The sequence below is a fragment of the Moschus berezovskii genome, chromosome 2, assembly GCF_049115385.1.
Source record: "Moschus berezovskii isolate FMDL1 chromosome 2, NW_MosBer_1.0, whole genome shotgun sequence".
NCBI lineage: Eukaryota > Metazoa > Chordata > Mammalia > Artiodactyla > Moschidae > Moschus > Moschus berezovskii.
Genome location: NC_142461.1, coordinates 34,222,769 through 34,240,209, shown reverse-complemented (window position 1 = coordinate 34,240,209; position 17,441 = coordinate 34,222,769). Strand labels below are relative to the sequence as shown.

The 17,441-nt window shown below is 37.6% G+C and overlaps 1 protein-coding gene across 2 annotated transcripts in view; it reads left to right on the top strand.

The window, feature by feature from the left end:
* Positions 1–17,441, top strand: part of SPAG16 (sperm associated antigen 16) — a 1,112,034-nt gene that overhangs the window by 796,760 nt on the left and 297,833 nt on the right. For both annotated transcript variants that reach the window (XM_055398454.2, XM_088842002.1), the window contains exon 15: positions 682–808. In XM_055398454.2, coding sequence (XP_055254429.2) covers positions 682–808 — 127 coding nt within the window. The remainder of the gene's footprint in view (positions 1–681; positions 809–17,441) is intronic.

Genomic DNA, 17,441 nt, shown 5'->3' with positions numbered 1-17,441 from the left:
AGAAATTATGTATTGATCCAGTTATTTAACATTTTAGAATAGCTAGAAAGAAATAATGAAGGAATGATTTTTGACTAGGCATTAAAAAATTATTTCTAATAATTTTGTCTAACAGACCACAATAGGCACAGCTTCCTTGCCATCAATTTTACATGGTTCCACTGATCTACCCACTATGATAAAAATTATTCTTTCCTGTCCAGTCGGTTTCCTACCTCTGTATTTTTACTCTGAGATATAAATTGTCAGTACTAACTAGTTACAAGCATGTGAAGGGAGTGTGCATTTAGTGCAATTTTTTTACATGTATATGTAGTTTTTATACATAAATCACATATCATATATGAGATATGGGTATATATAGACAAATTGCATGCATTTGCATGTGTGTAGTTCTGTTTTATTACATCTTCTAATATAATTAAAATCATCAAAATGATTTCCTGAGAATCATCTTCCAAAATTTGATAAAGGATTTTATGTATATAAATTTTCATTTTATAATGCTTTTATGTCAAAGACAAAGGTATAATGAATACTTTTTAGAGGAATGTATTCTTGTGGATTTAATAAAATGGTAATAGAAAATCTTTTCTTTTGGTATGAGTTTCTATATATATTTTCAGAGAAGTATCGTGTGTGTGTGTATATATATAAAACTTCTTTTTTAATACTTTAAAGGGTCACATGATAGCATCCTGTGATGCCTGTGGAGTTATAAAGCTGTGGGATTTTCGGAAGCTCTTACCCATGGTGTCCATTGATGTAGGTCCAAGCCCAGGCAATGAGGTGACCTTTGATTCATCAGGTAGGATCTATTTTGTTTAACATTTTGACCAAGTTAACAACTTTAATATTTGTCCGAAAGTATTTTCTATTGCCATTTTAATTTTTTGCATTTCCTTCTGTATAAATTTCTGTTCTTAATATTATACTAAAATATATTACACTGTTATAATCATCATATATCATATCACATATATATAATGAAAACATTGCATTTATCACATGCGTAAAGAAAAGGATAATAGAGAAGGTAAGTGTGTGCTCATTTAGATTACTCAAGTTCCTAGTAGCATCATGCAAAATTTGGAGTATGCATGCCTTGGAATCACCATCCAACGCAAGTAAATCAAGTTTTTTGAAGGCAAATGGCTAAAAGTAGGGAAGAACAGAACTTTGACAAGAGTAAAATTAAAACATTTTACAGAATATTTTAATCTATAGTAAGTTCATAATACCTCATATTCTCTAGATTTTACAGTTAAATTTAAATATATATTCATTTTGCTGCAATTATGTCCAAAAATAATTGTTTTAACTGGTAATAAGTATAATATATTATCATGTTTAGCATTTTTCTTCAATAAGATGAATGTTATCAAGAAGAAAATATTTTATCCTTGCTGATGATCAATAGTGTAGCAACTGATGCTAACAATCACACAATGATTCTACTTGTACGTTTAAAATGTTAAAATTATAATTACAACTCTATCTTTAATGATATCCTGTGCTAAGTAATGTATATCTGTTATTGATTGATATAGCTTACCTTTGCTATTATAATACATGTTATAAACTTTTTTAAGTTTTGAGATGTTAAAACTTTTGTTATTTATTGGAAATCACTCAAAGTGGTAGAGATAGTGATTTTAGATGAAGAAATAGAGATTGAACATATATAATGGAAATAATATTCTATTTAAAAATACTCCAGAAAGTATGAATATTCTCAGCAATTCTAGAGCCATAAGATAATTGTGTGTTCCATGGAACTGGTTTCATGATATTGCCATCACATATCTGAAATTCAGAATTCAGTAAGTTTTTCTTCTTAACAAACCTTAAGATGTGTTCCCATTGCAGACTGGTATATGAGCCACACTAATAACAATGACTTCCTTTAAAATATTTTAGTAATGTTCTTGACATTAAGACTTTTATGCTCTGCTAGAATTGAAACAGAAAACACTGTACAGGGTAAAAGACCCTAACTATGAGAATTTAATTTTTTAATGTGAAGGCTCATTAGTATTATAATTTATACTTTATGATATATATATAGAATATACATTGATGTCATAAATCTAAAGGAGTTTTAACTTGTTTTTTATAAACATTTTCACATCAATAAATCCTGTTTATTATCTTGAAATGGCATCCAATTATTAAGGTCCTTAAGTTTTGAATTCTGAAATTTTGAAGTTTGCTTTTGACTGTACTTTCCTTTTTATTTTCTTTTTTATTTATTGTTTTTTTATATTATTATTATTTTTGCTTTACATTATTGTATTGGTTTTGCCATACATTGACATGAATCTGCCCAGGGTGTACATGTGTTCCCCATCTTGAAACCCCCTCCCACCTCCCTCCCCATCCCATCCCTCTGGTTCATCCCAGTACACAAGCCCCGAGAATCCTGTATCATGCATCGAACTTGGACTGGCGATTTGTTTCACATACGATAATATGTGTTTCAATGTCATTCTCCCAAATCATCCCACACTCGCCCTCTCCCATAGAGTCTAAAAGACTGTTCTATACATCTGTGTCTCTTTTGCTATCCAGTATACAGGGTTATCATTTTCATATTTCTAAATTCCATAAATATGCATTCAGTTCAGTTCAGTTCAGTTCAGTAGCTCAGTCGTGTCTGACTCTCTGCGACCCCATGAATCACAGCACGCCAGGCCTCCCTGTCCATCACCAACTCCCGGAGTTCACTCAAACTCACGTCCATCGAGTCGGTGATGCCATCCAGCCATCTCACTCTCTGTTGTCCCCTTCTCCTCCCGCCCCCAATCTTTCCCAGCATCAGAGTCTTTTCCGGTGAGTCAACTCTTCGCATGAGGTGGCCAAAGTATTGGAGTTTCAGCTTTAGCATCAGTCCTTCCAATGAACACCCAGGATTGATCTCCTTTAGAATGGACTGGTTGGATCTCCTTGCAGTCCAAGGGACTCTCAAGAGTCTTCTCCAACACCACAGTTCAAAAGCATCAATTCTTCGGTGATCAGTTTTCTTCACAGTCCAACTCTCACATCCATACATGACCACTGGAAAAACCATAGCCTTGACTAGACAGACCTATGTTGGCAAAGTAATGTCTCTGCTTTTTAAATGCTATCTAGGTTGGTCATAACTTTCCTTCCAAGGAGTAAGCGTCTTTTAATTTCATGGCTGCAGTCAGCATCTGCAGTGATTTTGGAGCCCCCAAAAATAAAGTCTGACACTGTTTCCACTGTTTCCCCATCTATTTCCCATGAGGTGATGCATTAGTATACTGTATTGGTGTTTTTCTTTCTGGCTTACTTCACTCTGTATAATAGGCTCCAGTTTCATCCACCTCATTAGAACTGATTCAAATGTATTCTTTTTAATTGCTGAGTAATACTCCGTTGTGTATGTACCACAGCTTTCTCATCCATTTGTCTGCAGATGGACATCTAGGTTGCTTCCATGTCCTGGCTATTATAAACAGTTCTGCGATGAACATTGGAGTACATGTGTCTCTTTCAATTCTGGTTTCCTCAGTGTGTATGCCCAGGAGTGCAACTGCTGGGTCGTATGGCAGTTCTATTTCCAGTTTTTTAAGGGATCTTCACACTGTTCTCCATAGTGGCTGTACTAGTTTGCATTCCCACCAACAGTGTAAGAGGGTTCCCTTTTCTCCACACCCTCTCCAGCATTTATTGCTTGTAGACTTTTGGATAGCAGCCATTCTGTCTGGCATGAAATGGTACCTCATTGTGGTTTTGGTTTGCATTTCTCTGATAATGAGTGATGTTGAGCATCTTTTCATGTGTTTGTTAGCCATCTGTATGTCTTCTTTGGAGAAATGTCTGTTTAGTTCTTTGTCCCATTTTTTGATTGGGTCATTTATTTTTCTGGAATTTAGCTGCAGGGGTTGCTTGTATATTTTGAGATTAATCCTTTGTCAGTTGCTTCATTTGCTATTATTTTATCCCATTCTGAAGGCTGTCTTTTCACCTTGCTTATAGTTTCCTTTGTTGTGAAGAAGCTTTTAATTTTAATTAGGTCCCATTTGTTTATTTTTGCTTTTATTTCCAATATTCTGGGAGGTGGGTCATGAAGGATCCTGCTGTGTGTGATTTATGTCGGAGAGTGTTTTGCTTATGTTCTCCTCTAGGAGCTTTATAGTTTCTGTTCTTACGTTTAGATCTTTAATCCATTTTGAGTATATTTTTGTGTATGGTGTTAGGGAGTGTTCTAGTTTTGTTCTTTAACAAGTGGTTGACCAGTTTCCCCAGCACCACTTGTTAAAGAGATTATCTTTTCTCTGTTGAATATTCTTGCCTCCTTTGTCAAAGATAAGTTGTCCATAGGTGGGTGGATTGATCTCTGGGCTTTCTATTTTGTTCCATTGATCTATATTTCTGTCTTTATGCCAGTACCATACTGTCTTGATGACTGTGGCTTTGTAGTAGAGCCTGAAGTCTGGCAGGTTGATTCCCCCAGTTCTATTCTTCTTTCTCAGGATTGCTTTGGCTATTCGAGGTTTTTTTTATTTCCATACAAATTGTGAAATTATTTGTTCTAGCTCTATGAAGAATACTGTTGGTAGCTAGATAGGGATTGCATTGAACCTATAAATTACTTTGGGTAATATATTCATTTTCACAATATTCTTCCAATCTATGAACACGGTATATTTCTCCATCTTTTAGTGTCCTCTCTGATTTCTTTCACCAGTGTTTTATAGTTTTCTATATATAGGTCTTTTGTTTCTTTAGGTAGATATATTTCCAAGTATTTTATTCTTTTCATTGCAATGGTGAATGGAATTGTTTCTTTAATTTCCCTATTTTCTCATTATTAGTGTATAGGAATGAAAGGGGTTTCTGTGTGTTGATTTTATATCCTGCAACTTTACTATATTCATTGATTAGCTCTAGTAATTTTCTGGTAGAGTCTTTAGGGTTTTCTGTGTAGAGGATCATGTCATCTGCAGAGTTTTACTTTTTCTTTTCCAGTTTGGTTTCCTTTTATGTCTTTTTCTGCTCTGTTTGCTGTGGTCAAAACTTCCAAAACCATGTTGAATAGTAGTGGTGCGAGTGGGCACCCTTGTCTTGTTCCTGACTTTAGGGGAAATGCTTTTAATTTTTCACCATTGCGGATAATGTTTGCTGTGGTTTTGTCACATATAGCTTTTATTATGTTAAGGAATATTCCTTCTATTCCCGCCTTCCGAAGGGTTTTTATCATAAATGAATGTTGAATTTTGTCAAAGGCTTTTTCTGCATCTATTGAGATAAACATATGATTTTTATTTTTCATTTTGTTAATGTGGTGTATTACATTGACTGATATGTGAATATTGAAGAATCCTTGCATCCCTGGGATAAAGCCCCCTTGGTCATGATGTATGATCTTTTTAATGTGTTGTTGGATTCTGATTGCTAGAATTTTGTTAAGGATTTTTGCATTTATGTTCTTCAGTGAAATTGGCCTGTAGTTCTCTTTTTTTGTCGCATCTTTGTCAGGTTTAGGTATTAGGGTGATGGTGGCCTCATAGAATGAGTTTGGAAGTTTACCTTCCTCTGCAATTTTCTGGAAGAGTTTGAGTAGGACAGTTGTCAGCTCTTCTCTAAATTTTTGGTAGAATCTAGCTGTGAAGCCGTCTGGACCTGGGCTTTTGTTTGCTGGAAGATTTCTGATTACAGTTTCAATTTCCGTGCTTGTGATGGGTCTGTTAAGATTTTATAATTCTTCCTGGTTCAGTTTTGGAAAGTTGTACTTTTCTAAGAATTTGTCCATTTCTTCCAAGTTGTCCATTTTATTGGCATTCAATTGCTGATAGTAGTCTCTTATGAACCTTTGTATTTCTGTGTTGTCTGTTGTGATCTCTCCATTTTCATTTCTAATTTTATTGATTTGGTTTTTATCCCTTTGTTTCTTGATCAGTCTGGCTAGTGGTTTGTCCATTTTATTTACCCTCTCAAAGAACCAGCTTTTGGCTTTGTTGATTTTTGCTATGGTCTCTTTTGTTTCTTTTGCATTTATTTCTGCCCTAATTTTTAAGATTTCTTTCCTTCTACTAACCCTGAGGTTCTTCATTTCTTCCTTTTCTAGTTGCTTTAGGTGTAGAGTTAGGTTATTTAGTTGACTCTTTTCTTGTTTCTTGAAATGTGCCTGTATTGCTATGAACCTTCCCCTAAGCACTGCTTTTACAGTGTCCCAGAGGTTTTGGGTTGTGTTTTCATTTTCATTCGTTTCTATGCATATTTTGATTTCTTCTATGATTTGTTGGTTATTCAGCAGCCTGTTGTTCAGCCTCCATATGTTGGAATTTTTAATAGTTCTTCTCCTGTAATTGAGATCTAGTCTTACTGCATTGTGGTCAGAAAAGATGCTTGGAATGATTTCAATATTCTTGAATTTACCAAGGGTAGGTTTATGGCCCAGGATGTGATCTATCCTGGAGAAGGTTCCATGTGCACTTGAGAAGAAGGTGAAATTCATTGTTTTGGGGTGAAATGTCCTATAGATATCTATTAGGTCTAACTGGTCTATTGTATCATTTAACGTTTGTGTTTCCCTGTTAATTTTCTGTTTAGTTGATCTATCCATAGGTGTGAGTGGGGTATTAAAGTCTCCCACTATTATTGTGTTATTGTTAATTTCTCCTTTCACACTTGGTAGCACTTGTCTCACATATTTCAGTGCTCCTATGTTGGGTGTATATGTATTTATAATTGTTATATCTTCTTCTTGGATTGATCTTTGATCATTATGTATTGTCCTTCGTTGTCTCTTTTCACAGCCTTTGTTTTAAAGTCTATTTTATCTAATATGAGTATTGCTACTCCTGCTTTCTTTTGTCTCTATCTGCATGGAATATCTTTTTCCAGCCCTTCACTTTCAGTCTCTATGTGTCCCTTGTTTTGAGGTGGGTCTCTTGTAGACAACATGTATAGGGGTCTTCTTTTTGTATCCATTCAGCCAGCCTTTGTCTTTTGGTTGGGGCATTTAATCCATTTACATTTAAGATAATTATTGATAAGTATGATCCCGTTGCCATTTACTTTATTGTTTTGGGTTCGAGTGTATACACTCATTCTGTGTTTCCTGTCTAGAGAAGGTCTTTTAGCATTTGTTGGAGAGCTGGTTTGGTGATGCTGAATTCTCTCAGCTTTTGCTTGTCTGTAAAGCTTTTGATTTCTCCTTCATATTTGAATGAGATCCTTGCTGGGTACAGTAATCTGGGCTGTAGGTTATTTTCTTTCAACACTTGAAGTATGCCCTGCCATTCCCTCCTGGCCTGAAGAGTTTCTATTGAAAGATCAGCTGTTATCCTTATAGGGATCCCCTTTTGTGTTATTTGTTGATTTTCCCTTGCTGCTTTTAATATTTGTTCTTTGTTAATTTGATTACTATGTGTCTTGGGGTATTTTGCCTTCGGTTTATCCTGTTTGGGACTCTCTGGGTTTCTTGGACTTGGGTGATTATTTCATTCCCCATTTTAGGGAAATTTTCAACTATTATCTCCTCAAGTATTTTCTCATGGTCTTTGTTTTTGTCTTCTTCTTCTGGGACTCCTATGATTCGGATGTTGGGGCGTTTAACATTGTCCCAGCGGTCTCTGAGATTGTCCTCATTTCTTTTATTTTCATTTTTCTTTTTTCCTCTCTGTTTCATTTATTTCTACCATTCTGTCTTCTAACTCATTCTATCTTCTGCCTCCGTTATTCTACTGTTGATTCCCTCCAGAGTTGATCTCATCTATTGCATTATTCATTGTATATTGACTCTTTTTTATTTCTTCAAGATCTTTATTAAACCTTTCTTGCATCTCCTCGATCCTTGTCTCCAGGTTATTTATCTGTAACTCCAATTTGTTTTCAAGATTTTGGATCATTTTCACTATCATTATTCAGAATTCTTTATCAGGTAGGTTCCCTATCTTTTCCTCTTTTGTTTGGGTTGGTGGTGGACATTTTTCCTGTTCCTTTACCTGCCGGGTATTTCTCTGCCTCTTCATCTTGCTTATTTTGCTGTGTTTGGGGTGGCCTTTCTGTCTTCTGGCAGTTTGTGGAGTTCTCTTTATTGTGGAGTTTCCTTGCTATGGGTGAGGTTGGATGGGTGGTTTGGCAAGGTTCCCTGGTTAGGGAAGCTTGTGTCGGTGTTCTGGTGGATGGAGCTGAATTTCTTCTCTCTGGAGTGCAATGAAGTGTCCAGTATGTGTTATGGTATGTCAGTGGGTTTGGAGTGGCTTTGGGCAGCTTGTATATTGACGCTCAGGACTATTTTCCTGTGTTGCTGGAGAATTTGCATGGTATGTCTTGTTCTGGAACTAGTTGATCCTTGGGTGGTGCTTGGTTTTAGTGTAGGTATGGAGGCGTTTAATGCACTCCTATCAATTAATGTTCCGTGGAGTCAGGAGTTCTCTGGTGTTCTCAGGATCCAGACTTAAGCCTCTACCTCTGGTTTTCAGTCTTATTCTTGCAGTAGCCTCAAGACTTCTCCATCTATCACTTTCAAGGTGGTTCCATCTATTTTAGCTTCTTCTGTTTGCTGGTCTCTTCAGTGTCTAATTTCTGCCCTGACACTAGGGGGCGATGGTGGACACTTTTTAGGGCTCACTTGTTCAGTCGTGCTGTGGGGAGGGAGGAACGCTGGAGACAAATATCACTGGCATCTGTGGGGAGTGCTCGCAGTGTCTCGGCCACACTGGGTTTGCCCCAGTTCACAGCCTGTGTGCTGTCCCAGTCTATACTGCACAGGCTCTAGGTTGCTCTGCTGGGAACTGTCTGAGGCTGGCACTGGGTTGCATGCACTTCCCAGGTCTAAGCCGCTCAGGTTCAGGTACTCGGTTACTCCACTATGGCGCAGACTTGGTTGGGCCTGCATTTTGTGCTCTTCCCTGGTTTGAGCAGCTCAGGTGACCAAGTGTTTGGCAAGCGCAGTCGCTGCAACTTACCGCCTTCCCAATCCCTGACACTCCATTTTCTGGGTGTACAGCTGGTACACCTTCTCAGGCGGATGTTGACCGGCCAGAAACCCAAGAAGTCTTGGTTAGCAACTGGAACCAAGCCTGCTTCCAGTTTGGTATCAGATGCCTCTCTGGGGCCATGATTGCCCCCTTCCAGCTCTGACTGCCCTCCCCTGCCTGTCTCAGCTGGGGAGGGGGAGTGGGCCTGTCCGCAGCTTGCTAGCTCTGTTCAGTCCTTTGTTCTGTGAGCAGGTCTGGCAGAGTCTTAGGTTAGGGCTTTTCACCTTTTCACGAGGTAACTATCCCACAGTCTGCTTTGCTATCTCCAGTTAGCTCTCTCAAATTGCCCTCGCGGCATTCAGGCCCGGTCCTCACTCTAAGCACTGCAGCCCTTCCTCCCTGCCCAGCCCCTGCTTGCTAATGGTGGATGCGGGCGTCTGTGCTGTTTCTCTGCTGGGAGTTACCGTTGGGCACATAATCTGTGGGTTTTAATTATTTATTTCTTTTTCCTCCTGGTTATGTTGCCCTCTGAGGTTCCAAGGCTTGCCACAGACTCGCCAGTGAGAGTATTTCCTGGTGTTTGGAAACTTCTTTCTTTTTAAAGCCTCCCCTCCCGGAACGGAGTTCCATCCCTACCTCTTTTGTCTCTCTTTTTATCTTTATGTTTTTTCCTACCTCCTTTCGAAGACAATGGGCTGCTTTTCTGGGTGCCTGATGTCCTCTGTAAGCATTCAGAAGTTGTTTTGTGGAATTTACTCAGCGTTCAAATGTTCTTTTGATGAATTTGTGGGGGAGAAAGTGATCTCCCCATCCTATTCCTCCACCATCTTCCCTCAGGATCTCTTGGCTGTACTTTCTAATAGTAGAATAATAGATGTTTTGAAAAGCTGTACGACAAATACTAGTACAACGAATACTAATACTGTACAACTAATATATTTTACTGTCATAATTTTAAAATATGTTTTTACTGCCTTTTACTGTCCTTGTCATCCATCCCCAAATTTCTTTTCTATACATTCTCAGGCAAACCTTACTTTAAATAAATGTCAGTTCTATCTTACTGTCATGCAAGTCTTGAAGCCCCTGGTACAACATATCTATTTTTTCTCTCCATTCCTGCTATATACTCAATAGTACACTAATATTAAGAAAACTGTCAAAACAAAGGATGGAACAATGAGAAACATAAAAAATAAAGAGTGTAAACCCAGGACCCTATTAATGAAAACACTTCATCAGTTTGAAGAAATATAATTTCAACCTGACCTTTCCATTCCTTTGACCATTTCTTCAAGGAACATGATATAATTAATTTTAATTCTATGTGTTTGAGAAATTAATGTCTTTTTCTCATTGAATAATGAGAAATGTGTGATTTAGTGGAGAAGAAATCTTAAGTCACTCATCATTTTAAAAGTATGAAATATATCAAGGGTTGATGGAACTTGGAAGAGCAAAGACAAGGTCTAATGAGAATCTGAACAGAGAGATGAAAATCACAAAGTTAAATACCAGAAATTATGTTCATTTCAACAGAGTAAAGAAAAGTGAAGTCAAAAGCAAAACAAAATTGAAATAAGGACAGGAACATGTAGATCTCTTCTCATCTGCATTTATTCAGGAAAAGATGATTTTAAAAGTATAAAAAGATGTCATGAGGATATTTGGACTATGAAAATAATATCAAATATAACGTAATAAGCTCAGAATACACATTCATTTGACATACTTTTATTTATTCCCAGTGGCAAGCCAAGGCAAGCTTACCTCCTTGGACCTGAGGAAAGGTCATTGATAATACACATGCAGTATCATCATAATATCATATAACATATGGGGAAGTATTGATAGTATTCTGTTTGAGAAATTTAATATAAACACAGAACCAAAAAATTTCTCATCATATTTCATGTCTCTAGATCATTTTAATTGAAGGGCATCTTGAAATTTTGAGGTGTGTTGCTTAAACAGAGCTGTCTTCATACACAATGGCTTGTCTTTATAATAAGGGATTTCTTCACTGCAAATCCATCACAGGATACACATGATATTTGAGTAGAGATCATTAAAGACTGAAACTGTGGTTCATAACATTTAATTTCAAATATTTATTACAATGTCTTCATTAATTATTTATCTCATAAATAAATATTTTTATTTTAAATTTATAAAAGTAAATTATATACTAATGAAATAGTACTTTATCTGTTTTAAAATTGAGATTTCTCATGGTGTATCAGGGACTTCCTCCCTTGGAGAAGGAAATGGCAATCTACATAAGTATTCTTACCTGGAAAAACCCATGATCAGAGGAGCCCAGCAGGCTACAGTCCATGGGGTTCAAAGAATCAGACACAACTTAGAAACTAAACAACAAAATATGGTATATCAATTTTTGAAATATTATCTTTGATAAAAATATTTCAAACCAATGTGTATGGAAAAGGAATGTAGACTAAGATTTAGACCCTTAGCTCTTCCTCACCTTTTAGATTTTAAACAAGTTATTTGATCTTTCTGAACTAAGTTTTTTCATGTAAATAATAGAAGAGATAATTGTCTTACTATATTCTAATTTGTTTCATGGTTAATTGCATTCTATAACGAGGAAGTCCCGATATAGTCTTGTTTTCCTCTAATATTAAAAAATAATTTAAATGATTAACTAGCAAGCTATATTTAACTAGTAAAACTATATTTAACATTATATATGCATATATAATTAAAATCAAAAGATTTAAAGAAGTGGAAATCATCATCTAGGGCTTAGCTTTACTGTTGCTGTAAGAAATCAGCTTCTCACACGTTTAAAAGAGGAGCTGCATGTGGTATAGTATTATTTGCATAATGTTTTATTTGCAAATACACTGCTTTCAACAAATACAGATTACCTATGTTTATAGATATATACATGTATCAGTATATATTTATCATTCATGTATTTGTAAAAGGATAAGTGTTCTTTCTCATTAAACAGAGAACCTCCTGGTAGTACAGTGCTACACATACAAATATTCACTATCTAAATATCTCGCACTTGGCATACACAAATGCCATATGTTTTACCATTCAAAAATTTATTACTATTTCAGAAAAATGTTAAATGGAATTTTGCAGTGAAAGTAACCAAAATGAACTGTGTGAATTTATACATACACTTTCCCACAGCTTTCATTTCATCATGTTTATGTAGTTTAGAACTATTTTTCACTCCTTTGTAAGAGGTAATTCCAATACATTTGCAAAGAAGTCACATCCTTAGAAAATGCAGAAGCTGAAGCGTGAGCCAGATGGAAACTTTCCAATAGAAAGCTTATCAGTCTTAGACCATTAAAACGGGCAAGGTTTCCCACCATTTGGAGATAATCCTAGATATTTCCCACAAGCAGAATGACAATAGAGATACTAAACTATAAGAAAAAATAATGACCCCATTATAAAATATGACAAGTATCAGACCCTTCTAAAATTGTTCAAAAAATAATAAGATAATCTTCATTTTTGGTTTTTTAGTTTCTGTTAGTGAAGGCTTCAGTTCACTGGTTTGTATTATATTTAAAAGACAGGCTTCCTCAGTGGCTCAGTGGTAAACTGTGTGCAATGCAGGAGACATGGGTTCAATCCCTGGGTCAGGAAGATCCACTGGTGGAGGAAATGGCAACACACTCCAGTACTCTAGCCTGGAGAATCCCATGGACAGAGAAGCCTGGCGGGTTACAGTCCACAGTGTCACAGAGAGTCAGACATGACTACAGCAATTTAGCAGCAGGAGCAGCATATTTAAAAGACAGGTTGTGGTTAATCCCTTCTGTTGGAAGCAGTGTAGTATAATGGAGCACCTAAGTTAGTATAACTCAGAATTTAGAAGCCCTGGTTTTGAATTCTGTCTCTACTACTAACTAGCTGAATGATCTTGGTGAAATTTCTGAACATTTCTGAGTCTTAATTTCCTTGTCTCTGGAATGTTAAAAACCTATCACGCCTTCCACTTCCAGTCAAACAGGGACCAGGTTTACCCTCCTACCTAAAATGAAGGAAAACACAGACAAAATTTATGCAACAATGGTTTTCAGAAATTGAATATTGGGCAGTGGAAGACAGTACTGAGAAGTGGGTAAATAAGGTGAGCTCTATGGCTGCCCAGAATACTGTCTGGAGGAAATCTCTAGATTGCATCTCAGAAATGAACAAAAACCTTGAGGAAGCTCAGCAAACTTCCAGAGTTAGGGAGATGAAATGAGCAGTCCAGTGAAGCCAAGGCAGCTAGAGTTTGCAGGCAGAGGACAGGACAGGAGACAGCAACACAAAGAGGGAGCTCTGGAGATTTGCAAACGATCCCTTCCAATCTTTAGCTGAGTATGATCAGTACATGACAGCCTAAAGCCTTAGAAAAATCTGTCTGAAGAGTTAACAAGAAAAATCCCTGAGGATCACGATAGCCTAGGAATAGTTTTACCATCAATCAGGATGGTAAAACCTTGCAATTCAAAAGGATAGTACATAGAACAGGGCTTGACAAAGTACTTCCTATAGGCCAGCTTGACCTGTATTTATCTGTAATCTTAATGGTATGCAACCATACCCATTAATTTACGCATTATCTAAGGCTGCTTTTATACTACAACAGCAGAGTTGAATTTTCACAGTGGAAACTATATGGCTTGTGAAGGCTCAAATATTTATTGTCTGGCTCTTCACAGAAAACTTGACCCAGGGAGAGGGCTCAGAATGTTATTACTTCAATAGTGAGGCATCAGTCCACACTTCTGGGTCTAGTCCCTTTACCAATGGAACCATCTGAGTCAGCTCACATAGAAATCTTGTTTATTCTTTACCACAACTTAATGAGGTTGTTACTACTGAAGTCATTCACCTCAGATTTGGACTTTAATCCATGTGCTAGGGCTTGAACTCAGCCCAAACCCATGGTTTTCCAGCTAAGATCACACACATAGTTTCAGGACCTAATGAAGCTCAGATTCTTGATTTGTCATTGCAGAAAGATTCAGTGAAAGACAAAGTGATAGGAAAGAAGTGGATTTATAACCTGGAAGAGTTACTTTTAAATTTACACTGCATCTGCTTCTGTGACTTTAACCCTTTTTATTACTATAAACGTACATAATGGCCTGCCTCAGGGAGGTAACCTGACTCCGTCCACCTGTGAACACCTGTGATTCTCTGTGTGGCAAATGGCATAGCACCCAGCACATTTTGTGACCAAAAATTCACATTTGGGGAGTCTGGGATCACAGATAGATGTGGCATCTTTGTTTGTTGATATGACAGGAGATATTCCATTTCACACCGCCCATGTAATGACTGTAAGGAAGATGTGAAATTAACACACCCCACTACTTCAGGCTTGTCATTTTAGGAGATATTTGTAAGAATTCAATGGTCTGCTTACTTTGTATCCTACCCATCTCTGATCCATAAAAGAATCTGACTTCCAGGCCCCAGCAAGGTGGTTATTTTGAGGGTCTAGCCTGCCAACTTCTCTGTCAGCAGGCTCACAAATAAGGTCTGTTCCTGATCCCAGTACCTCATCTCGGATTCATTGACTTATCTCGCAGCAAGCAGAGCAAGATTTTACTCGGTTGTGTTGCTCAGTCAGTGATGTCCGATTCTTTGCAACCCCATGGACTGCAGCATACCAGGCATCCCTGTCCACCACTAACTCCTCGAGTTTGCTTAAACTCTTATCTATTGAGTCGATGATGCCATCCAATTATCTCATCCTCTGTAACCCCCTCTTCCTCTGCCCTCAATCTTTCCCAGCATGAGAGTCTTTCCCAATGAATTGGCTTTTTGCATCAGGTGGCCCAAGTATTGGAGCTTCAGCATCAGTCTTTCCAATGAATATTCAGGATTGAATTCCTTTAAGAGTCTTTTCCAACAGTTTAAAAGCATCAATTCTTTGCTGCTCAGCCTTCTTTATGGTCCAGCTCTCACATCCATACATGACTACAGGAATAACCATAGCTTTGACTATATCAAACTTTGTTGGCAAAGAGATGTCTCTGCTTTTAAATACGCTGTCTAGGTTTGTCATAACTTTTCTTCCTAGGAGCAAGTATCTTTTAATTTCATGGCTGCAGTCACCATCTGCAGTGATTTTAGAGCCCCCCCCAAAAAATAGTCTGTCACTGTTTCCATTGTTTCCCCATCTATTTGCCATGAAGTGATGGGACCAAATACTATAATCTTAATTTCTTGAATGTTCAGTTTTAAACCAGCTTTTTCACTCTCCTCTTTCACCTTCATCAAGAGGATCTTTAGTTCCTCTTCACTCTATACTATTAGGGTGTATCATCTGCATATCTGAGGCTGCTGATATTTCTCCGAGCAATCTTGATTCCAACTTGTGAATCATCCAACGTGGCATTTCACATGATGTACTCTACTTATAAGTGAAATAAGCAGGGGGACAATATAAAGCTGTGGTGTACTCCTTTCCCAATTTTAAACTAGTCCTTTGTTCCATGTCTGGCTCTAACTGTTGCTTCTTGACCTGCAAACAGATTTCTCAGGAGGCAGGTAAGGTGGTCTGTTATTTCCATCTCTTAAGAACACAGTTTGTTGTGTTGACACAGGCACATTATTGTAGTCATGAACCAGAAGTAGATGTTTTTCTGGACTTGCTTTTTCTATGATTCAGTGGTGTTGACAATTTGATCTCTGGTTCCCCTGCCTTTTCTAAATCCATCTCGTGCACCTGGAAGTTCTCGGTTCACGTACTGTTAAAGCCTTGCTTGAAGAATTTTGAGCACTACCTTGCTATCATGTGAAATGAGTGTGGTTGCGTGGTAGTTTGAACGTTCTTTGGCAATGACCTTTTTTGGGATGAAAACTGATCTTTTCCTATCCTGTGGCCACTACTCCTTTTTCCAAATTTGCTTGCATATTGAGTGCAGCATTTTAACAGTATCATCTTTTAGGATTTGAAGTAGCTAGATTCCATCACCTCAACTAGGTTTGTTCATAGTGATGCTTCTTAAAACTCACTTGACTACACACTCCAGGATATCTGACTCTACATGAGTGACCCACGCCATTGTCCTTGTCCAGGTCATTAAAACCTTTTTTGGATCATTTTTCTGTCTATTCTTGCCACCTCTTCTTAATATCTCCTACTTCTGTTAGGTCCATATAATTTCTGTACCCACCTTTGCATGAAATGTTCCCTTGTTATCTCTTAATTTTCATGAAGAGATCTCTAATCTTTCCCATTTTATTGTTTTCCTCTATTTCTTTGCACTAATCACTTAGGAAGACTTTCTTATCTCTCCTTGCTATTCTTTGGTACCCAATTTAGATAGATATATCTTTCTTTTTCTCCTTTGCCTTTCACTTCTCTTCTTTTCTCAGCTCTTTGTAAGGCCTCCTCAGACAACCACTTTGCCTTCTTGTATTTCTTTTTCTTGTGGATGGTTTTGATCACTGCCTCCTATGCAGTGTTATGAACCTCCAGCCATTCTTCAGGGCCTCTGTCTATCAGATCTAATCCCATGAATCTATTTGTTACTTCCACTGTATAATCATAAGGAATTTGATTTATGTCATATCTAAATGGCCTAGTGGTTTTCCCTACTTTCTTCAATTTACGTTTAAATTTGGCAGTAAGGAGTTCGTGATCCGAGCCACAGTCAGCTTCCTGGTCTTGTTTTTGCTGACTGTATAGAGCTTCTTCATCTTTGGCTACAAAGAATATAATCAGTCTGATTTCGGTATTGACTATCTGGTGATGTTCATGTGTAGAGTCATCTTTTGTATTGTTGGAAGAGGGTGTTTGTTATGAGCAGTGCATTCTCTTAGCAAAACTCTGTTAGCCTTTGCCCTACTTCATTTTGTACTCCAAGGCCAAAGTTGCCTGTTACTCCAGGTATCTCTTGACTCCCTACTTTTGCATTCCAGTCCCCTATCATGAAAAGAACATCTTTTTTTTTTTTTTTTGGTGTTCTAGAAGGTCTTATGTTTCTTCATAGAACTCTTCAACTTCAGCTTCTTCAGCATTCTGGTTGGGGCATAGACTTGGATTACTGTGACTCAGTAACAGATTTATTTAGAGGGAAACACTCTCCGCAGACAGAATGTGAGCCATCTCAGAAGTCAAAAGTGGCCTTGGGAGAAACACATTCCATAGACAAGAGTGTGGGTCATTGCTGAGGGTGAGTGCAAACTCAGAAAGTGGTGTGGTTAGCTTTCATGGACTGGGTAATTGCATAGGGTAAAGAATGGGAGGATTATTCCAACAGTTTTGGAGATGGGGCAGAGTGTTCCAGGAATTAGGCTGCCACTCACTTTTTGGTTTTCGATGATTGGCCTTGGGGCTTCCCTGGTAGCTCAGATGGTAAAGAATCTGCCTATAATGCAGAAGACCTGGGTTGGATTCCTGGATAGGGAACAACCTGAAGAAGGAAATGGCAACTCACTCCCGTACTTTTGCCTAAAGAATTCCATGGTTAGAGGACCCCTACAGTC